Here is a 24923-nt window from a genome sequence, read left to right on the forward strand (position 1 = left end):
TTTAAAATCAATGTATGAACTTCCGGAAAATTTTCTTAACTTCCGAATTCTTGATGAACTTAGGATAAAAAGCAACGAAATGTACAAATACGGGGAAAAAGAAAGTCCGTACATTAGCTTAACCACTCGCTGTGGGATTTATTACTCTAAATAATTTCTTCAATGATCAGAGCCTTGAACCTGGATCGTCCTGGGTTTCAAACTTCATGTTCTCTTAGTTCAGAAAAGAACGACTGCGGATCAATCCCTTCATCCCAGCTCACATTTATGTTTAGTTTCAGCCTCCGTTGTATGGCAAAGATCAGGTCCACGACTCAATCGCTTATGCTAACAGGGAATCGTAATGCTTAGTGCGCCAAAAACTGTACAACGCAACGAAGCTACAAGTCTACAAGAAACATAGTCAGAAAAACGCCAAGAATTCATAGTTATTTGAAGAACCAAGAAATTATAAACGAGGAAGTGAGACAATGAATAATAAGAAAAGAGGAAACTAGACGCTATTGAACCTCGTATTCACGAGGGAGCATGTCAACCGAGTTGACATGACGCGACAAATACGAGCTTCTGTGCTCGTGAAGCAAACATGTTATATTCCAGAAATGTAACGATTCAGACAAGACCACATTTCCATACCTGATCTGAATTACATTTTAATTATTATTCGTCCGTTAAGTTAATGCGTATAGCCAATAGGAGATGAACGCAGTGAGATAGACAAGCTACACTCTATTGACGAACCAAGTCAAGAAAGAAGAACCAGTAAAAAAAACCTACAAATGGGAAAACTACAATTGACAAACAATTCTTAAAAACAAACCAAGAATTCACGTGCGCTGACGGCAATTTGGCCTCATTAAATTGGATAAAAAAAAAATAAAACAAAGAAAGTTAAGCAAGATGAGGAAGAAGAGATGGAAGTGATAATGGGTCGGTGTGAGAAGGAGAAGAGATAAATAAGGAACGTCATCGAAATCTACAGTATTTAATGAAATTAAAATATACAGACGTTTCAAGGAGAAATACATGATCGGTGGGCGATGAGAAAGTTCATGCGAAGGAGGAAGAACGAACAGATCAGAAGATTTTCAGTGCATTATCATCTGAAATAATCAAGGCTTTTTTCTTATAAAAGAAATAGTCGCGAGATTTTCTGTGGCAAACTTTGCCCGTGTAAACAATCCTATACTTAATTAGGAAAGAATACAGAAGCCACCATGCTAGCGTCAGTCTTACGACAGCATTAACTTCTTAAACAAGTTCAATATTCGAAACAAAACTGTGAACGCATTCTTTTGAAATCTGCAAATAATTTCAACGCTGGGATGCAAATTTCAACAGTAATTAAATCATTATCAAAAAAATAAAAACCTCCCCACGGGTATTTGAAATTATCTGCATACCAAAATGCCTCCGTGAAGAACAATTACAATCGCTTAACATTGAGTGAAATGCACGTGAACGTCAATAACGAAGGAAGTACAAGCATCGCAAAATAACCAATAAGTTTGACACTCACAAGGGACAAATTGATCAATGGGAAATAAAATTGTTTTTGTTCATAGAAAATAAAGAAAGCATCGCACCGAGAACAAGCGATACCCCTACTACGAAGTTAAACATATTTTCGTGAGGTGGACTTTTTCAAATTATCGAGACAGGGAAAGAAATGATGTAAATTATCACAGAAATAAAAAATGGAGCAAAATACTGTGGTCAAATTCAATCGATTCAAATGTTACAGCAAAATTTAATAATTATCAACTTGAAAGGACGAATTAGTTTTTTTACCCAATTACGGAAGAGTAGCACATGGCCAATTCAAGTCGCATTAAACCAAACATTTTTTATCAGCATAACAATCAAAGATCGTCAAAGTGAGGCGAGTTGCAAGCAACTGCCAATTAAGTGTTAAGAGACGCAGTACCAATTGAACTTTGAAAAGTCAGATAATGAAAAAAAAAAAATACTTTTCAGCAGCTGGGCATAGAAAAATATTAACATATCTTGACATAACGCAATGCACTCAAGATATTTTAATTACTGTAATTTTTACATGCAGATAACCGTATACTCCATTCCATCTAAAAATTACCTGGTCCAATTATGATACAATTGGCAAGAAAACAACTCAGTCGAGAAAAAGAAAGGAAAAATTAATTGGAATTGCCACCAAGCCAACAAGTGTAAATTTCAGTCGATTTAATCACGGGAATCTCAAAACATACTTTGCAGGACAAACAGTGAATCTTAACTTGGAAATCCCTATTTATGGGAGGAGCTGTAGGGACTCGTAAGGAAATATCGCTAACTACGATGAACGCATCGAATAAGTCAGCAAGGAAAAAATTACACAAATGAGAGGCTAAAGGAACTCCGCAGCAGGCTTGAGTGCATACATCGTACGAATGAATCAATGCTCAAATAATCATCCACGACGATTCGACAATAATGATTAAATCTATCATACTCGACGATTCGATAATTATAATGAAAGCTATCATCGACGATGATTCGACAATTATAATGAAATCTATCATCCACGATGCTTCGATAATAATAATGAAATCTATTATCCCAAAGCGTTCAGCGAACGGTGAAGCAGAATCAACACGGTAATGAGCGAGGCTACCATACACTAGATATTCATGATGAAACCCCCACTGACAAATCTATGAATACCGTACGTTTTTACGGTAATTTACTGCATGATAGCAACGGTTCTTTACAAGGTCAGGGGTCTTGCTGTATAAATGCTTCATGCAATTGTAGCGCAAGGAGTGCATTAGGAGTTAAGCTCAAAACATTGATAATACACGCTTATATAGATACGATCAAAACATTGAGACGGTATTCTCGTGAAAGCAAAGGCTTCCGAAATAAATTTGTGAATATTTTCAGCCCGAAAAAATACGCACACAATTCACAAGCGAAAAATAACGGAACGAACAAAGTCTGCCAAATACTACGTTATTGAAAGAAACTGCAACTACTACTGACTACTGACAGATAAAAGCTCATAATTGAGGACCTGCGCACAGGGAAGAGGTCCTAAATACGAGATGGATCCTCTTACTAAAGCTCAAATCTAAGGACACTTAAAGTTAATACACACAATTTGTATCTGCTATCTTCAGTACCGGACAAGCTTCTTTTTACGTGCCTTTCGAATATTTGCCTTTTTTTTTGCTTTGGATTTTTTATTTATAATCGATCAGTTCAGGAGACGGTAGCTTACCTAGATAGGTTATAATAAATTACTGTTAACTGTAGACAACGGCACTCGAGGCAAATGCGACTAACTTAGTCATCCGCTATGCACCACAGGATCAAAAACGAGCAAAAGTGACTTCTTTATAAATTTTAATTTAATCTTAACGTGATTATTCGAGATACGTTAGCCGTAGTGATGCTTCTGCATGAATGATTGCGTATTACTCGCCTGTCTCAGAGCAACTCAATTATTAATTTTTCGATCAACAAATTAAATTCTAAAATATTCATTAATTTTCTTGTCTGCAAGAATTCTGATGAGAAGTAACATTAGCTGGATGTTTCCCCGAGTCGAAGAATCGAGAAGATAAGGATTTTTATTTCAACCCTACCGATAGAACTCAGTTATAATACAGCAATGAGACCGGCTACCCCACACCGAAAGCTATTCTATCTACAAAAGAAAAGGACTCGAGATCAATGATTTTTAGTAGAGGTCCCTTGGTTAGTCTTCCTCGATAATACAGCACGCCAGTAAAGCTTTAATGCAAGTAACTGTTTGGTACAGTTGAGAATCGTGAAGTGAACATTCCTTCACGTGGCGAGCGCGCAACAAAATTAGGCAGCGACCACAAGAAAATCCGTCAAGGTGCAGCGGATTATAATCTTCTAACATCTCGAAGCCGTGGCCGATGCCTGGAGAAAAGAAATTAAATAATTATTAGCTGGATTAAACACAAGCATCAATTTGCTAAATTCAAACAAGTGTGGTTTATAACGATGTGATCGTTAATTATAGAGAGCGAATAAATAAATAGTTTAACTAATTTAAATAATAACAATAACTAATGAATAACAATAGGTGCCTTTGATGGTGATATTTTTACCATCAAAACTGGAAAAAAACTCTTGACGTCAATTTATTAATACGTCACTTTAGACGAAAACTATTTGTTTTCATTAGTCATACATAACAGATTATATCCAACCTCAAGTAGGCAACATTACTTTGGACGATTAAATAAAAATATACCCAAGTTTGCCGTAAAAGAAGAATATTTCAACGTCGGGTTTACTGACCTTAGCTCGCGAGGGGTTGGCTCCGCTGCAGGTGACGCAGATATAATCCTCATCCTCCCTAAGGTCGGTTTGCTTGAGCCCCACGCAGACGTAGTGGAACCAGCCGTTACATTCGTCGCACTGAACCCAGTCCACGGCGGCACCTACAGGGATTTTGCAGCGCGCCGCAGCACAAACATCGTCGTCGTCAGAGCTGCTGCTGGACGATGGGGTGCTTGATTTCTTCTTCTTGGGCCCATGGTGTTTAGACGACGCTGGTCCTGGAGGTTTAGAACATACGGGTCCGGAGGCGGGTTTAATAAATGCCGGGCCTGGTGGCGGCTTGGGAGTTTTCGAGGATAGTGGTCCCGGGGCTGGTTTCTTGTGAGGAGAGGATGGAGATTTCGTGTTTTGTGGTTTGTTATTCATAATATTTCCGCTTGAAAGACTAGAGACAAGAGGACGCTTTTTCTTAATGATTCCCGAGGACACAATGATACCGTCTTTCCTTTTCCCGTCGGGTAACTTACTCATGGAATTGGACTTTTTCTTGAAAGATTTCTTGATAATATCGTCAGCATTAGAGGACTTAATGGCGCTGCTTTGTTTACTGCTAGCATTAGATGAATCATTATTGCCACCATTACTGAGATCATTTCCCCCAGCAAGCTTCAGCCGCTTTGGGGATTTATTGACATTCCTAGAGGAATTCATATCGACATCCTGGGATTTCCTCTTCTTGTGAGCGTGTTGCACCTTGCGCTCTTCTCCCCCGACTCCCGCTATCTCCATGACAACGTGGGCCACGGCAGCGACGGGCATCAGCGCCAGCTGCAGCAGCTGCCAGATGCTGGTCGTCTCCTCCATGGTAACCTCAAGTAGTTCTCCCTCAAGCACCACCTCGAGCATCTCCTTACGCGTGGCCTCGTCGATCTCAAGCAAAGGATCATCAGGTTTCTCCACCAGAGTAGACAAGACAGAACACACGACGCTCTGGGTGACTACACCAGCAGCAGCTACAGGACTTCGTGGCTCTGCCATCTGGTTCTCAACGAGGCCGAGGTTTGTACTCCATAAGGTGTCGCCTTTGTTCTCGCCGCAACCCTAATTGAATTTCATTATTAATTATTGCTATTGTTCCAATCACTGACATCATCCAATTTCATTTGATGAATTTCCAATCATTGACATCTTCATTACATCGAAATGATCATCTAATGCCAACTTAAAGATAGAAATGCAACACATATAGCAATTAAGATAAATAAAAACGCGAGCATCATAATATGGAAGTGCATTCATACAAAAATCCCAAGTTGCAACAAAAACTTAGAAATAGTCAGTGACACAAAAACGAAATGAATAACAGACAAGCGTGTACACACGGTAGTCCTTTGGAAGGGTTCTACGTATCATATCGCTGTCAGAGCAATTTAATGGTTCATTAATACTTGGTAGAAAGCACAACGCACGTTTTTGTTCTGAGGAGGCGTGATGAGACCGTCGTGCATCAGCAAAAGACGGAGATATGAAGAGAAAATTTACCATGATTTGAGGTGCTAGGATGGAACCTACAATCAATTATAAATTTTGCCAAGAATTTTAATTGAATGACCCGAGGCAGTTTGAAAAATTTGAATTTTTAGACACGAGAAGCGGCATACCTGACGTGGATCTTCTGGAGAGCGAGCAGCAGAGCAAGGATGGTCTCAAGCTTGGGGCGTCGTGAGCGGTGGCAGGACGGGCACAAGAAGGTGGGGGTGAGGGGGGCACTGCAGCGGGGGGCGGGAGGAAGGGAGACCAGACGCCTGCAACCCGAGCTTGGAACACAGCTCACTGCGTGCAAGTGAAGAATTAATGATCACATGCAACAATTATTACACTAACACGTGTCGCCTACCGTCATTACAGCCACAGCAATATTAACGGCCTCCACTCACCGTGATAAGAATGCGAGCACAGGGCGCAGAGAATCATGTCTTCAGTGGGCGGCTTATGGCAGGTACAAATGCTTTCTTCTGCCGACGAGTCTTCCCGCTGGGTCCTCTTGTGACAACGAACGGCGCGCATTGCTTTCACCTCTCGTTCCTCGCAGTCCTGCGAGTAAACAGAGGAAATTAACCTTCTGCCAAATATTGTTATTATTAGTCAATCTCAGCATAATGTCGATGTCACTCATGCATATGTTCAAAAGTACGACTTTAATTAGGATTAACTCTGCCAAATATTGCTATTATTAGTCAATCTCAGTATAATGTCGACGTCACTCATGCATATGTTCAAAAGTACGACTTTAATTAGGATTCACCATCTACATTTAGTAAGAAATTCATGACTCAACTTATTCTTACTTCGTAACGCATTTTACAAAAACAATAATTAGGTATATTATTTACTCAATGGGTATTAGGAAATTGAATTTCATTAGACCCACAAAATAATCTTTATCACTGCCTATATATAAAAATTTAGGTGGACATTATTCATAAATCATAATGCTTAATAAGGCCTACCTTATAAGCCTTAACAAGCCTCGCTGGGTTAGCAGCCTGCAGTGCAGTGATGTCGAGCAGAGCAGCGGCCTGTTGGACGGTCGTGAGTTCGTCCTTCTTGAACCTCTTCCTCTTATTGCTGCCTATCACACCAACCTCCGTGCGCGGCACCAGCACCTGGAACATCACGTGCTGCTAGTTATGTCATGTGATAATGCTAGTTATATCAATACCTTAAATACATGACCTTCTAGTATCAACATTCGAGCACGCACAACCGTTCTTATTGTGCAATTGTTCCTGCATTATAAGTCATGGTTCTTGTCGCCCAAAGGACAGCAGGGGATCACCAGCCAAGTCTTGTTGAAGATAGGCATAGATAATTGCTGAAGTCCACTTTATTCGACAGCTGATGAGGTAGCAGCCGAAGCACAAAAATCACGTGCATCATTACAATGGTAATGAATAATTTTCTAATAATTAATTTCATTGTCCAATAATTAGATGAATATATATGTATTCACCGGTAATTATTGTTGAGAAGAAAGTGTTAATAACGCGCACTAACAATTATCGTTATCATGTGACTGCACAGTGAATATTTGTACATATGACCGTCAACACGGTTAAACTACTAACTCGGCCTTTTTGTATTCAAGTCTTTTACCTCGATAAGAGAGAAAGTGGAATTTTTCTTGAGGAAAATTCTAGCGGTTTTCTCGAGCCAGAGATGTGCAGCGGCAGCCTCCTCCTCCAGCAGATGTAGCTCCGGCAGGTGAAGAGGGATGGGGCGCGCCCTGTGCACCAACGCCTCCACCACCTCCAGCATAGGTGCTGAAGGTACCACGTGCTCTGCATGATACATCAAGAATTAACAACAACTAGAGAGTAAAGACAACATTAAGAGTAAAGACAACAGCTGGACAATGTTGCTTAGAAGAAAGGTAGCGGGCTGATAACCAAGATAACAAGGATAAACAAAATATACTACAACCAAAGTAGTTACTGCAATAATGAGTAGATTAAATTACTCTTCCCAGAGCGCAGGAGTAGAATACAATTATACGAAAAAATAGAATACGTGATCAATCTAAGTTTTACGAGGATAAAATACTTTTCGGCAAGACGAGGTCAAAAATGAGGGAATATGCAACAAGATCATGAGAATCAAAATTGTAAAAACTCTAAAAATATCGATAGGTAGAAGGGACAGATTTTTTATGATTCTTAGGAACATGTGCAGTTTTTAAAGCAGATCAGATGATGCTTGAAAGCAACATAAATACATCAGAAAGCCAAAAAAGTAACTCAAAATTGTATTTCATACTGCGATCTCTCAAGGATACCGATATGTACTCGACGTCTAAAACACGAAGTGCAATGCCACATTCAGAAAAATGAACGGGCCGTATTATCCACATAGCGACAACGTACTGCGTGTAGCACTGATACGTCTTCATTTCGTGCCAACCTGAGTCAGGATGACTCGCAAAGGCAAAAATGCGTCGAGATTTGTACAGAGTTCCACTCATACAGTATCTCTGGTTGCACAGATACAATCTATACATGTCAGTTCAGCCTTAAGGACATGCCAATAAGTAAGCATCGACTCACCAGCTAACGATCCCTCAGAGGCGCTACGCGGAGCATCCGCGTTTCCCTCGTTGGTTTCAGGGGCGTTGGCAGCGGAGTTGTTAGTTCCATTACTGCTCGCTTCGGTACAATTAGTGGCGCCAGTGTTGTCACTACCAGTACCATTACTGGTACCATTAGTGACGGCGTTACCACACACATCATCACCGATCGCTGCATCATCGGTAACATCATTATTAGCGCTGCTAGGAGCCCTACACTTGCTACAGGCAGCGGCAGCTCTTGCCTTCCACTCCCTGGCCTTCTTTACGGCGTCGCGGAGGGAGATCACGGCAGGTAGGTGTGCCCGCACGCGGCCTGCCTCCTGCAGCATCTGCTCGGCTTCCTGCAGCGTCGACTGCCTGCAATTGAAGGCAATTAGTCGCATGGCCTCTTATCTTGAAAAATTATCTCATTTGACTCCTCGTATAGTCTCTTAACGTTGACCATTTTTTTCATTTGGCTAGTAGTATTGTCCCTTAACATTACCTATTTCCTTATTTAACTCATTGCATGCCTCTTACCACTGACCAATATCTTTATTTGACTCTGAACTGGTTAATTGTAAAATATAACTTAGCCCTTGACTTCGCTGGTGATGCAACATCAAAGGTTTCAGTTTGTCGAGAGTTTTAAAATACACAATTTAAGACGTGTTGAAACTTCAGCATGCAAATTGCCGTAAACTTCAGATACCACAAATTTTGAAACAGTGTCAAATAAAATAAAGCCATTCACAACGAATTCTTCCGAATGCTAGAAAATGCATCTGATGTTTCATAATTTTAAAGATACAAATATCTGCTGACATGAGTATTGCGCATTTGTAAGCACATTAAAGGAAATTTGGAATGATGTTTATGACAATCCATCTTTATATAAATAAAACTTGGTATCTTGCTTACTAATGTTCATTAATAACAACAAATCAGCCGAGAATCTCGACCAAAATGTACACTTACTTGCTGGCCAGTAGAGCGGCGGCCCTGGCATCATATTCCTCGATGTCGTTGCAGAGTTGCTGCAGAGCGACGCGTGTGCTCTCCACACGGCGGTGCGGGGGCAACTGATGTGACTTGTTGAGCAAGGCTCGCACTGTGTCGGCCGTGACTGTGTTCTCGCAATCTAGCGTGTCCTGCACTTCTTCCAGCCATTGCACCTAGTGAATCAGAGTCAGATATTATAGATAACTAAAGTGCTACTAAAGCGTCTCAGCTGATAACAGGCCTGTCAATTTAGGAGCATTAGATAGAAATCTCTAGGGAAGTGTGCACTATAAAAAATCTGTTTAAAGCCAGTAACACGTCATACAAATTGCATTAAAAAACAACATATATAAAAATAGGTACATATAAATAAAATACCATCAACATTAACAAATACGAAACTGTGACCAGTTGACTCTAGTATCCCAGCGCATTCAAAAATGAGCCCATTTTAAAAATAATGTCATCGATGTTCTCGTTTTTATCTGCATAGAAATAATTTCTAAAACAAATACCAAATACGACATTATTCACGTCACTTAAACACGACGACTTACTTTCTGTAGCCTATGACGAAGCCGCGCCAGTTCAGGCAGTTCAATATCCAGACCCAGCCCAGTCTCGAGCAGCTCTGAGAGGTGTTCACTGTGTACGCTATCATCGTCTGTTTCATCCACTTTGTCGCCATCTTCCTTCTCGTCTTCGTTCTTTATTTCCTCTTTCGAGTCCACTTCTTTTGCATCAGCGTCTTCTTTGGTGTTAGCAAGAGGCTTTTTCTTGCGCTTGGACTTCTTAGCATCAAGTTCGTGTTGAGATTTAGCATCACTTGTTTCGTCCTCCCGCATCACGTACTCCGCGAGCCAGCGGTCGCTTTCCACCAACGCCTCAGCCGCCTGTCCAATGAAGTGCAATAACAAAATAAGTAATAAACTCGTATAATTCCCATAAATAAATCATCGTAATCATTCATACATAAACACCATTAAAATTCGCAACCTCAATCATTATCGTTCTCTGTCTCAGATGCTGAATACATCGACTTGATACTTGAATACATAAAATTTTAAAATAATTTTTTTTTACATTTTACAGGCGAGCGAGATACTGTTGGCGGGGGTGGTTACCGCTACTTTGCGGCACGTCCTCTTGTCGCTCTCGTTTGTATTACTGTGTTTATATTTTTCCTTGTGAAGCGTTTTCTTGACTCAACTAAACCATTTCCTCGATTCGACTAAAATCATTCTTATTCCTTTTAGTGCAGGGCTTGATCAGTAACTGGTGATCCAATTTAATATCAAACTACTTTAAAGTGTGGCATTTAGGCAAAGTGTTCCGAGATCTTGTATTAGCTGCATGGATAAATTACTGTCGCATGCTCCCTATAGACCTCATAAGTTATTCACTCTTGAACGCTCCCGATATACTCCCTACATTGCACATTGGTCCGAGTTATCATACTTGTTGTTATCTTCAGTTTCAAGTTTCAGTTGACTACATTTCACTTTATACTGTCACACTAACTGTATAAGATCCCAATAGTTAATAAACTAGAACCAGTATGTGCGTTTCCTGCTCCTTTTCCACCCTTAGTCCGTATAGTTCTGAAGTTTGTTTTGTTACCAACAAGTCAGATCGAATAGGCGACGAGTTCGCCTCAACCGCATTGGGACACCAGCACAAATTCACCTTACACATCATCTTGTTTACAATTTCTAAGTTGAAAATTTATTCAGTGACAACAGCTTACACATCAAACTCAACGGGCCAGAATCATTAGCATTGTAACACGAACTTAAAACATCATCTACATCGCTGTTATTAACACAACGAGCGTTGCATCACAGCATAAACTTACTAAGACACCATACTTACCTTACGCTGGTAGTCAACGACGGTGTCGAGGATTTCCTTGACGCCTTCACCCTCCTTAATGGAGCAAGCAAGCGAACAAATCTGGTCATAGAAGAGCTGAAGTTCTTCCAATGTGAGGCGACTTTTGGGGTCGCCGCTGCCCCGCGTTCTGTTTGATAACGGAAGCAGTGTGATGCTATTGTTTTTCTATAAATACTGGATATGATGTGCTGATACAACGTACAAGTCTGAGTAAATCTACATTGTGCTAATTACATCTCTTGTCTCGACATTTAGGCATCCTGTGCGAACAATTATGCACCTGATGCCATATTATTGAAATAGTTACGAGTTTCGATACTACAGCCTTTAGTGCATCAGGTGCTAACAATTACCCACCCTGCCTTGATATTCCGGCATTTAGTGCTGACAATTAAGCACCTTTACCTGACATTGAGGCATCTTGTGTTATTACCCACTTCACTCTGAAAATTTGCATATTATGCTGACAATTACGTACCTGGTCCTGACTTTCTTAGCGTTGAGATGCGCAGCGACAGCAGCACATTTATCAGCCTCAGCCACGGCGGCCAGCAAGGCTCCCAGCAGCTCGTTGTCAGGGAAGCGTCGCTCCTCCGCCGTGGTCACAAGGGCCCGCAGCTCATCCAACTCTGCAGCACAAATGTCTCGTCAATTCTAATACCATAGAATTCAACGCAGTATCATTTATAAACCGTGATAGAAAGAGACATGACTAAGTTTTATCATATGTGCAATCTTCAATTCTAATACCATAGAATTATACGCAGTATCATTGATAGACCGTGATATAAAGAGACATGCCTAGGTTGTATCGGATGTAAAATTACTCTGGTCTTGCGCTATGTATAAAGAAACAGCGTTTAAAGTAAAAAAACGGTTTTAACAAACCGCGAATGAAAATAATATAAAAACCTTAAAAATTTAATATCAATCGCAAGAGGAATAAAATTGGTAAAATAGTCACATTTCAAGTTCACGTTGTGTAATATGGCTTTCATAAATCAAATGCGTCTAATCACACAACTCAACAACTTCAACGTGTCGTTTGTCAACGTAATATCTATGCAAATACAGGAAAATTTGCATTGGTACATTTTCAACTAAAATATAAAATTAAGCAGGGGCTTCTATGAAGCCAAGTTCGAAGAATTCGCTTTGGTTAGCAATGAGCCGAACAGAAACACACAGAGTAACACAGTTGAAAAGAATAAGCACACTTTTCTTGTGCAAAACAAAAAGGAAAGAGCGTAATCAGACAAACTTACCGAGTTTTTCCTGAGGTTTTTTAACCTCAAGGGCGCGCTTCACTTCAGATGCCCAGTGGTCGAAAGACTCAGCTCGCTGCTTCAGTTGTTGTAGCATAGGAGGAAGCTCGTCCAGAGTATAGCGGTACCTGGTAAGACGTTCTTACTTTATCAGAACAGTCTTGTTTTTGTAGGATTTCGATATTCATGAGGTTTTCATGTTCGTTAAAAAATGAACGGACTACTTCATAAAGATCAGCAACTAATATGATTTTCCACCGTAGCTGCTATTCAACGTTATTTTTGTACTATTGTTATTTCACTGGTTAAGTATTTCCCTTTCACTTGAAATTGTTAATAATTTCACTTGGAGTTCACTAGGATGTTCATAGCTTAATTCACATGCGTACCAGCTACAATCCAAGCGGCAATGGCGTGCACATATTAACGACATTGACTAGTATGTAGTATTCAACTTTATTATATCTAACTCATGAAATATCTTAAATATCAGGATCGTCATTAACTACTAAATACTATCACTTAAGTAACACATATAATTGAACTGATGAAATAATAATGTCGGGCCTAAACAATTAAACGTTGGAAACAGGCTTTTGCATTCATTCCTTCATCCAATCTTTATTCTCAGTAATCTATGACTATTATCTCTGAATATTGCACGGACTCGTTCATCACTTGGTCTTAGTGGCAAATGAGAAAATTTTTAGTAGTGTTCCGATCAGAAAAACATGGAGCCCCACGATCATACAACTCAAATATCGTGGGTACAACAATTACCTTGCATATATAAGACATTTGATAAAATCTAGAAGCAGTCAAATTACTTACAACTAAAAACTTTTGTTTCTATCGACAAAAACAAACTATCAACTGGATATCTCTAATATATTGGATATCTCTGATAAATTGGATATCTGGATACCTCGGGTATTGATATCTGGAAATGTGACATTGCCAGGAGCTGACCTGAGCACGTGCTGGGAAGCAGGACAGTCACACAGGCTCTTATGATGCCTGAGACACACAAGCTTGGAGGGACAGCAGCTGCAGGTCACGGCCGACAAGAAGCACGTGGTCTTACAGAACTCGCACTGGCGCTCGTCGTCGGGCAGCAGTTCAAACGCGTCTCGTTCTGCTGCTTTCACGCCCTGTAAGTTATTGCAATAAAAAATAAATATATTTTGACCGTGACGAATAAAACCGTGATGGTTATTCCAATTACGTGGATACAATTCCCCGTTGCTTCAATCAAAAAACATTTTCTCTCGTTCGATGATGCAATAAGTTAATTTGTTTGTACGGTTATCATTAGGATTTAAGCATTTCAAATGAGCGGGCACGAATTTTCGTTTGTAGTCGTGTCTGCATCAACACGAACATATTGTTAGGTAGTAGTATACTTAGCATGTATGTTAAAAATAGAAGATTATCATATGCCCATTTCCTCTGAAAGGTGCCAGTCATGTACTCAGAGACAGAAGAAAAAACTATCAACGACAAACAGTGCGTGAATTAGCTCGAATTAGTAATGAATTAGCCGCTAGATATTGCGTTAAATGCAGTAAGCACTGACCCACTGCAGTAAGGCTTTGCGTTGACGCTTCTCGCCATCAACCATCTTAAGAAGATCTTGGTAAGTCGCGGCAGCAACGGTGAGTTCCAGAGACTCGGGAGACGACGCCATCTTACACACAAGCTCATCATGGGAAAACACACAATATCGCTTCAGTTTGCTGTAGTGATCGATGCATTCGCGGCCTATGGCTAGCCAGTCCGGAGGTGCGAAGTTCACGGCCTCCGCAAAATTGTAACCTTGATTGAACCCGGCGTGGTATGACCGGGGGAAAGTGATTACGAACTCCCCGGCATGTTGGTCACAACGAACGATGGGCACGTCTGCTGAATGCCAATATGGATTAGATATTCTCAAAACATGGACATGATGCAGAAGATAACATGTGATATGAATGGTTTATATAGTCGTATCATTCAACAACCAAACCAAGTAGGATGTAAATCGGAATTTATTTGGTCAAAAAAATATCATTCAATAGAGAAAACATATTTCTGGACGTCCATTACAGACGCAGTCACGAGAAGTGCATTATCAACAACCGTTTGAGCATCTAGGGATCCCACAGGCTTGCATCAATGATGAAACCCTTGATATATATATGGTACCCGATTTCTGTAATAAAGTTTAAGTTTGTGGCCCACCATCTCGCATGAGGATGTTAGGGTTCATGATTGTGACGAGCTGATGCAGAAGGTCAGGTTGGCTCTCGAACAGCTCAGGCGCCGCACTCTTCATGCAAGCTTCAAATTTTTCTGCTTCTCCACCTGGCACTCCGTACCAAGTTTTAGGCTCGCCCCTTAAAAGCAAAATGATTAGTAGAATCGCACTGCTGATACAAATACCCTCAAACGGATTATTCACCGAGAAAACTGCGTGGTAAACTCTTCCAGTAAATAAAATAAGCTGCAATTTCAATAAATTAAAAGAAAATTTCGATTTATTTTAGCACTGTGACGCAAGAACAAACAAAATAGCATATCAAGTGACAAAAAACCTCTAAATAGAAGAATATGGAATGAAATAGAACGAGGCTTTCTGAAGAAAATGAGCAAAACGCGGCATAACTCACCAGTGGAGGTAATTGATGCTGTAGCTCCAGTGGTCCTCGTTGTGCCAGCAGAAGGTACTGAAGCACATGCCTACGTACATCCAAGGCACCTTCATGCCGCTGATATCGCACCCGATGTGCGCCAGCACCGAGCCTTCTTGCACCGGCAGGTTGTTCAGGTTCCAACTGTCGTTTGCATACACCTGCAAAATTTACCGCATCTTTGATGTACAGCTGTAATGTATTCCCTCTGTCACATAAGTAGTTTTATCTTCATCCAAGATCCTGTTGGCTTGTCTTTACTTTAACTTTTTCGCTTTCGTTCATACAAATGTAACTGCATGTTATATTTGATCAAACATGCCATTCCCCGCGCCATGTTGCGGCCATGGCAAAATGTAATTTTCTTGCTGTGTACAACCCATACATCTTTGATACATCTACTGGTTTTAAATATTCCACCCATTTAACAATGAATCTGTTCTCATTATTAGCCACTGAGTTCAAATTTATAATATAACTTCTCAGTATAGCTGCATATACATGGGGCCAGTATCAGCTGCGAATATTCGCGGCGAGTTTTCACACTCCCAGTGTTGCCGGCTGAAAGCCTATACATGAGGAGAGCTTTTGGTAAACAGTTCACAGGTGCCAGTGTGTCGTTGAAAGTTTTTGAGTGAGGTCAGTGCATGGAGGAATATGGAATGTAACGGTAATAACTAGTTTGAGGAGGCGTTTGATGAAGCATTTGGTATGGCTCTCGAACAGCTCAGGCGCCGCACTCTTCATGCAAGCTTCAAATTTTTCTGCTTCTCCACCTGGCACTCCGTACCAAGTTTTAGGCTCGCCCCTTAAAAGCAAAATGATTAGTAGAATCGCACTGCTGATACAAATACCCTCAAACGGATTATTCACCGAGAAAACTGCGTGGTAAACTCTTCCAGTAAATAAAATAAGCTGCAATTTCAATAAATTAAAAGAAAATTTCGATTTATTTTAGCACTGTGACGCAAGAACAAACAAAATAGCATATCAAGTGACAAAAAACCTCTAAATAGAAGAATATGGAATGAAATAGAACGAGGCTTTCTGAAGAAAATGAGCAAAACGCGGCATAACTCACCAGTGGAGGTAATTGATGCTGTAGCTCCAGTGGTCCTCGTTGTGCCAGCAGAAGGTACTGAAGCACATGCCTACGTACATCCAAGGCACCTTCATGCCGCTGATATCGCACCCGATGTGCGCCAGCACCGAGCCTTCTTGCACCGGCAGGTTGTTCAGGTTCCAACTGTCGTTTGCATACACCTGCAAAATTTACCGCATCTTTGATGTACAGCTGTAATGTATTCCCTCTGTCACATAAGTAGTTTTATCTTCATCCAAAGATCCTGTTGGCTTGTCTTTACTTTAACTTTTTCGCTTTCGTTCATACAAATGTAACTGCATGTTATATTTGATCAAACATGCCATTCCCCGCGCCATGTTGCGGCCATGGCAAAATGTAATTTTCTTGCTGTGTACAACCCATACATCTTTGATACATCTACTGGTTTTAAATATTCCACCCATTTAACAATGAATCTGTTCTCATTATTAGCCACTGAGTTCAAATTTATAATATAACTTCTCAGTATAGCTGCATATACATGGGGCCAGTATCAGCTGCGAATATTCGCGGCGAGTTTTCACACTCCCAGTGTTGCCGGCTGAAAGCCTATACATGAGGAGAGCTTTTGGTAAACAGTTCACAGGTGCCAGTGTGTCGTTGAAAGTTTTTGAGTGAGGTCAGTGCATGGAGGAATATGGAATGTAACGGTAATAACTAGTTTGAGGAGGCGTTTGATGAAGCATTTGGTGGCAGGAGGTCTCGTTTGAGTTTCGAACACTATTTTCTCAATTAGTTTTTTTTTTTTGGAATATTCATTGTGACGATCCACATCAGATCGTGCTTTTGGAATAGGTATCTATAGGAACAGTTTAATATCATCTGAATACCTCTTGACATTATTAGAATCGTCGTCGTTGGCACAAGACATCGTTCATAACATTAGAAACACTTGCCTCAAGCAGGACACAGAACGGCACAGACATGCACACAACAGCTGCCTCAGTGCTACTGCCGTACTAGATGGCACACTAACTGAAGCAAATGCTGATGCATTTGCATCAGACGCAAATGCATCAGCTACTCGCATCCGAAGCATAAAATCATAATATTCAGAATGCAAGTACTCACAGTGAATACTCTCAGAAAATACTAGGCCCGTGTATAAACACCTTATGCCAGCAAGATCGTTCCTCCATATGAATATATTATTATACTCAATATTTTCAATCACAAAAAAAAAATAAAAATATCAAGAAAATTCGTGTAAGACAATGAAAAAGTATCAAGACTTCACAAAGGAATGTAATGGGACCTGATCAGCGGGCATGAGGTTGTTGGAGTGGTGTGTGGGGAAGCCTGAGCCGTGGTCCATGGTGTGCAGGTCAGCGCCGTACTCCACCGTCACGTCCTCGTCAATTGATGACACGATGCGCCAGAACTCTCGCTCTGCCATTGACGTGGGTACCAGCTGTAAGATGAAGCACGTGTATATTATAGCACATACCAGTGATATGAAGTCGGATAGCTACTAGTGAACTCAAGCATGCTAATAGGTGAAGGCATCATTAATAGGTGAAGGCTAATAGGTGAACAGCATGCTAATAGGTGAAGGACTTACTATAGCACATGCCAGTGACATAAAGTTAGATTATTTTCTAGAGAAATTCAAGTTTTATCAGCTGTAAATATTTTATTGGTAGTGGCAGCAAGGGGACGGAAGTTGTAAGAAATTAGTTAGTAATTAGATTTTTTGAGCTCTGCATGCTGGCGCACAGTACCAGGCAAGTCCCATTTATAATAAAGCACTAACCATCAGAGAATATCTCATGATCTCAAAAATCCAGCTCGGTCGTACATATTCATCACTTTCCAGTACTCAGTCATGTAAATTATAATTACACAATTTGGAAATCATCCCACCGTAGCAGCATTCACATATACTGGCACGCAACTGTGGTGCTGCAAACTTGAGCAATTTCCAACAGAACTATGGAAATTCTCTACGACAAGCAACTAAATGAAGACGACGTACATGGACGGGCATGTTGAAGTAATCCTGCTTGAATTTATCTGCCATCTCCCCGAACGACTGCAAGTTGTACTCCTTCTGTGCCTGTTCAAAGCCAAATGCCTCGAGTGGCTTGCTCACTTCTACGGCCACACACTTTGGGCATCGCCAGTCACCTGTTATGTAAACATCTTTTCAATACACATTCCAGTGTTGAAAATTAAACTGTGAATAGACTTACTGCAGCAGTTAGAATACACAAGTAGTATTTATACAAACATCAGCATATCCGCATCTAATGAACAACACTGAAATTTTAGTTACNCATACAATCCTAGTATAGCAAATAATACACAACTTTAATGATTAATGAAATGTGTTTGGTTTATGCTATTCCAGCCCAATCTAAATTTATGATTCTTCCATTGACAAATAAACTAATTTAGTATTCACTGAAATGACCACCTATATTATATCCAACATCCTATAACCATGAAAACCCAGCAAATTAAGATACTTTGCTAATGGATGGTCCTAGCCCCAGCGGCCAGCACGGCTCACCGTTCATAGATAGAGGAAGCGACTAGCTCAATAAGAGACCCGAGGCTCTCACCTTTTTTTCGAGGATGAGGCTCTCACCTTTAGGTATTTCAGTGAGGCTGGGCATGAGGCAGAAGGTGTGGTAGGAGTCATCACAACCATCACAGAGCAGCATGTGCTCCTCTGCATCACCACGCCCACAGTTCAGACAAATATACTTGGCAAGCTGCAACAAATGATACATTCGTCATTATAAGCATGGACTACAAAGTATAGCGAACTCGTTTGAGTTCATGTATTGTCTCGGCAATAATGAAACTACTTTAGTGTACAAAGTAAAAATGTCAGGAAGCTGTGCACACACAAAAAAAAAAGTCAGAAAATTTCCGTTGACTCACAAGAAATGTGAATGCACTTGCACCTTTTGCAGATCAAGTGCAGTACTAGAAAAAGGTCATTGCACGAGGAAAATCAAAAGTGTAAGATAGGCAGGTCAATTAACGTCGCAAATACGATACCCCTGCTCCTGAAGATCTGTCACTTGCTTCCTTTATTCTACATTTTTCGAACTGCATTAGTGCAGATGTATAAACCTACATAAAAACGTGACAAAATTATGTAGTCTGATGGGGGTTAAAGCATATCAGTTGAAACTTAACGAGTTTGTATGGTCGGAACTCACAGGGTCATGATCGTAGAAGATGGTTCGACGGTTCCTGCCTTTGTTTTTAGTTTCCTTGTCCATATCAGCATTTTTGGGACCTGGCCCCTTGAATTGCAGCCGCTGCAGTTCCTTGGCATTGGATGAGCACCCCTAACAATTAATGAGATTGAAATTGCTTCACCTTGATTTAGTTCATGCTTACTAAATTAAACTGGGAAAATAGAGTCTTATTAACCAAATGAAAAGGAAATGCCCACAACAAAACGGAGAGGAATGGTGCAAGCAACGGAAATTATATTTTACATTAATATAGATGAACCATGAAATAATGAGAACACAAAGTTCAACACAAACACCACAAAGCAACAAATTCATGAAAAGCAACAAATTGTTCAACACAATAATACTATATATCAGATGGCAAGATTGCCTAGACTCTTCAGAGGAAGCAAATAAAGCGTGTCAAAGAATATACATAAACAAGATCAAAACAATTCAGGACCCCTGCAGCATGGACGTGCCACATTCACGCATATACAGCCGTTCTCATTTACTTTAATGCATAAAAAATTCTCGTACAATTATTGAAAGCCTTGTAAAATTCACTGACATTTTTTCAAGTTCAACAATTTTTCATGAAGATTGATAGCATGGAGAGAAGACTATCGAAAGTAATGGTAGCATCATTTAAGATTATAAAACTGACATCATCTTCCTCCTCTCCCGATGCATGATAACGCCGACTCCTGCGTCCATTCTTCTCATTCTCTGGTATTTTTCCCGCCATGCGACTGGGAATTTGGTGAGGCTTGTAATCTTTTGGCTCTGCCACAAAGTCCGGGTCATTGTCTGTGCAACTCTGGTCCTCACCCTGCCAAGCAAAAATATCTTGATTATTATTAACACCAAATTGAAATTTTAGATTTAAACTTAGAGAATTTACAGATTAAAACAAGAACAATTAATGGGCAGACATGTCAAAATCTCACCAAAGGGACTTCCTTGCTCCTGTTGAAGATATCAAAGGGCTGCAAGATTCTCTCATAGAGCTGCTTGAGGGTAGTACCAATGTGATTCCTGTTGCTGCTGAAGCCCAGACTGAAGGCTATCTTTGTCCAGCTCCGCGCCCGAGTAACAGCGTCTCCACCTCCTGTTCACAAACAAACAAATCATCAACTAAGTTGCAACCTCGGTTGCAAGATATCTCTGGCTGATTGTAAATGTATTGCAATCAGTCACAGCTAACTTTCAAGCCTCATCTTTGCTTCTTAATTAAAAATAGGTAGCTTGAATTGTAGCAGCTCCTATCAAAATATGCAACTTAGACCCTATGTGTCATTTAGACCAATCTCAAAACTAATTACAATGTATTATGCTAAGTTTTATCAACAACTTGCAGTAATCAATGAAAATGGTTCCTAAGTCATCCTTCAAAATTACTGAACAGTAATAAAATCTAAATGAATCAAAATAAAATTAATAGTAAAAGTAAGTTATTGAATTGAATCACAGCCATTCAGGAAAAGTTATTATACCTGTAGCAGAAATCAAAACAGGGGAAAAAATTAAGAGTTTGCATCATCCTTCTATCTTTACTTCACACTTTACACAAGTTTTCCTACTTTAAGCTTCACAATGATTGTCTGGTACAAATTACACTGAATAATTATATATATATAGAACTTCCAAGGGGTGCCAACAACAGAAATTACAACTCACCAGCTTCTTGCACTTTCTTGTGGAGAGAATAGAGATCAAGAGCCTTTTTCTCTACCACAGGGATCTTCAGAGATGAACCTTGCAGTTCCCAGAACTTGGCAATTTGGTCAAGGAAGTTGAGTTTGATACGAGTGTGGGCCTCAAGCTCATTGAGCCTCTGGATGCGTGGAGTGAACTTGAAGTTGTCAACATCAACAGCAAAAGGTGGCTGCCAGTCCTGGAAAGAATAAAAACTTATGTTATTTAAATCTTGCATAGGTACTCAGGCAACTGCACAAGTTGTTCAAATCTTATGCATTTTTAGATATAATGATATCCATAAGCGAGCATGTTACTTCATTCATTTCTAGCAATCCTTCTATTAGTTCCATACACATACACATTGGTAGAAACTAAAATTTAGTTACGGACGGTCAAGTGGGGTGACTTCGACCACTACTACAACAAAAACAAATGGCAGCAAAGCAATATAATAAATGTTGTCCAAACTCCAAAGTGACTAGGGTGACTTGGGCCAATGTTTATTATTTTGTTTTGCTGCCATTTATTTCTGTTGGAGTGGTGGCTGAAGTCACCCCACTTGACGGTAGGTAACAACTTTGCACAAGTTGCTCAGTGACTCACAAACACAACAAATGGGTCAAGAAAGTATATATATAGAAAAAATGTGTCTAGAAATTACTCCAAATGATCTTCTAGTAGATAAAAAGCTAGGAATTGACTGTAGGGAAGGCTTTGTAAATTAACTATGCGTTTGAATACCAGATTTCAGAGATGGACAATTTGCTTTGTGAAAACTATATTCCTTTAGTCTGCTTTTAAACGGGTTTCCTTGAAAGTTATTTGAGTAAATGGAATCAATTCATAAATTAGTAACAATGTTGAATTTCAGAAGTGTTAGATACACATGAGCTGGCATATTTATGAACATGATATTCTTGATCAGAAGATGTGCAACTCTCAACAAGATAAATACCCTGCCCTCAAAATACCCCGCCCAGCTAAAACACAATATCATTCCTCTGATCCAGTCCAACAAAACTATATCAAGTCAGTCTCATGCTTTATTCTCAGCTACTCTCAACTCTCCTTTTCTCTCATTTTTCAGATGAAAATCTGAGCTTAATTAAGTGAAATGACTTTTGATATTAAATATGTAAACAAGCAATCATGAAATCTTAAAATTCCACCCTAACCGAGTGAGATAAAAAAAAACTCAAACAAGAACTAAAACAAAACACACAATGGTAGCTACAACTATTACAATTTACAAGAAAGTTTGTATTGAGTAATTGTACCACAGTACCAGACTATTAATACCAAATAATAATTATCAATACTTGAAAAATGTTAAATATCTACTCAATGAATTCTAAAGCTCAGAATTTGGGTAAACTAATTAGAAAGCTAACAAAGACATAATTGACATTTATCACCAGTTCACCACTAAGTTAAATTTAAATAAAATAATTACAATTATCCAGCAGAGTGGAATTCAATGCAGTAGTAATGTATAAACAATATGCATTTTAAGCTTAACATTAACAATTACAATACACAAACGAGCTTTTTCTTCAATTCATAATTCGGCATCATTAGGACTCAGGTGCATTATATATGAACCATAATTCCTAGAATTATACTTTCAGAATGAGTACCTAAATTCCTAGTCAAAGTCGAACAGTTTTTGGCATTCAAGATGGTTCGAACGACCAAAAGAAGCACTCTTCAAAAAGTATTAGAAGTTTACCATTAAGTACGTTGGGTAAGTAGCTAAGCTAGGTACCTACCTAACTATATTCACATCGCAAATTACAGTTGAGCAAAGCCCGATAGATTTTGTCGATATCTTTTTTTTTTCATTTACAAAATGTAGATTATCTATTAGGAAGTAAAATTTAACTCGTATGTTTTCAGATGGAGCCTTATGGAGGATAATGCAAATTCAATTCACAAGAAAAAATTGAAGTGCAGGCAGCCATTAAGATTCCATGCGCTTTTACGTAGCCAACGTATGTAGACGCTCATGTAGAGTCGAGGTCGGTTTTGCTGCATGACAAAGCAAGCCATTTTACTTTAAAAATCAAGAAACAATATTACGACTTTCTTTTTAGTAAGCTAGAAAAGTTCTAGAATGCTTATTCGACGTAATTAGGAGTAACAATTACGGATTTCAAGATTCAACTTCGACTAACAAAGGCTCGAATAGTTCGATAAGGAAAACGAAACCTACATGACATTTCGTCATTTGGCGCATGACGCGTCATCCTATCATACCATTTGCTATTGTATAAATGACCATGATATAAAAATGTCAAGTAAAGAATACAATTATAAATAATATATTACCGGGGGTGGGATAATTTTGCAGATTCCGTATTGTTCTGCGACAGGTCGAATTTTATTAATATATTGAAGGGCGTCTTGGAATTCTTCCCAAGTAGGACGAAAAATTGGGGCCTCCGGAGGGGGAATAAACTGGAATTCTTGAGCTGACATGATCTCCGCACTAATTTCAGAGATTTTAAAATTTATCCAACTAGAAATTGCCAGAGCATCTTCAAATATCGTATTCACAACACACCCACTCTCTACCACTCGCGAGCAGCGTATGCGACCGAGAGCTCGAGCCTCGAGGATGGTCAGCGCGGAGTAATACACTCGAAAATTAGAACTAATTCCTTGCGAGTTAAAGCAAATCGTAATGTGTTATAATAAAGTATATGATATTTCAAGTAATTATTGTGTTTCCCCATGATTAATAACTTCCAAAATGTAACTTTTATATCCGATGAATCACTTTATATCTATGAAAGGTTATTTTATTCATCTTACGTGACCTCCCACTTGCGTGTGTTTACATACGCGATAGGCTCTATGTATTGCAGTGATATGCGTGAAAAGTATCTAAAATTCTTATAATACTAATAGAGTTTTCTTTCAGTTATTGCAGATATTTCTTTGAATTTTTTGCTGCTGGTGATTCACACGCTATTTTCTACGATAGAATAATTATGACGCTTTTCCACGTTCCGTGGGTTAGGTTTTATGTTCGATCTTGATAAAGTGAAGCGGAGATTTTGGAATGGCTTCGTAGTTCATACATTGAAAACAGTAATTTTTTGTAAATTAGCTATGTCTCATGATAATATTTACTATAGCATCCTGGAAAAGCTACCAGGATGCACTTTGTCTGGTGATATTGGCCCTTTAGCTTCCATATTAGAAGGTAAAATCAGGTGAGCCAAAGACTGAGTGAGTGTTTTACCGGACGTTGATGTCCGGTATGCGATGATAATAATATCTCTACTTCTTGCCTAACAATATAAAATATAACTTGTCTATAAAACTGACACACTCATTATTTTCATCTTACTGATGATCTTGTCATCTTGACAATTGGCAATTTGGCACCTCTACCATGACCAATCAGACTTCAAATTGACTTAGGGGCAGATTTCAGCAGAAAATTTTCTAGAAAACCATCGTAGGTGTAGCCTATCACAGTTTTCATGTTATTTTTATTTGTTAATGTGACCAATTTTGTGTTATTTTAAATGGAGAAATTAATTCGAATGACAATGAATGAATAACATATCACATACCTATACCTATTTCCAGTTTTCAAGGGAAGTCATTTATTTTAATATTTTTTATAGCCTACCTAGCTAGGTATTTATTTATAATAGTAGGTAAACTAAAATCAGTAAAATGAAT

At 39.4% G+C, this 24923-nt stretch overlaps 1 protein-coding gene across 1 annotated transcript; it reads right to left on the reverse strand.

Annotated features, from left to right (window-relative positions):
• Nucleotides 1-1179: 1179 nt before the first annotated feature.
• On the reverse strand, nt 1180-23837 carry LOC108665972 (lysine-specific demethylase 5B). Its single transcript, XM_018152782.2, has 25 exons — nt 23556-23837; nt 21207-21423; nt 20477-20637; nt 20194-20358; nt 19506-19637; nt 18923-19049; nt 18308-18459; nt 17588-17743; nt 16291-16472; nt 14761-14915; nt 14117-14439; nt 13510-13691; nt 12541-12668; nt 11754-11904; nt 11255-11402; nt 9940-10275; nt 9359-9555; nt 8379-8758; nt 7432-7616; nt 6786-6941; nt 6213-6369; nt 5937-6108; nt 5745-5784; nt 4294-5376; nt 1180-3909 (listed from the first exon to the last, which is right to left on the reverse strand). Exons 1-25 carry the CDS (start codon nt 23703-23705, stop codon nt 3883-3885), a joined length of 5262 nt encoding a protein of 1753 aa, XP_018008271.1. The 5' UTR covers nt 23706-23837; the 3' UTR covers nt 1180-3882.
• Between the last annotated feature and the right edge of the window lie 1086 nt (nt 23838-24923).

This window comes from Hyalella azteca, unplaced genomic scaffold (assembly GCF_000764305.2).
Source record: "Hyalella azteca isolate HAZT.00-mixed unplaced genomic scaffold, Hazt_2.0.2 contig6753, whole genome shotgun sequence".
Taxonomy (NCBI): domain Eukaryota; kingdom Metazoa; phylum Arthropoda; class Malacostraca; order Amphipoda; family Hyalellidae; genus Hyalella; species Hyalella azteca.

What these genes read in the sequence shown, in the direction of transcription:
- LOC108665972 (XM_018152782.2), bottom strand. Translation starts at nt 23,705, where the DNA reads ATGTCAGCTCAAGAATTCCAGTTTATTCCCCCTCCGGAGGCCCCAATT. An exon ending in GGAGCAAGGAAGTCCCTTTG is followed by an intron (nt 20,359 to 20,476) that starts GTGAGATTTTGA and finishes TTTGCTTGGCAG; the next exon opens with GGTGAGGACCAGAGTTGCAC. An exon ending in CTCTGAGGGATCGTTAGCTG is followed by an intron (nt 7,617 to 8,378) that starts GTGAGTCGATGC and finishes TGTATCATGCAG; the next exon opens with AGCACGTGGTACCTTCAGCA.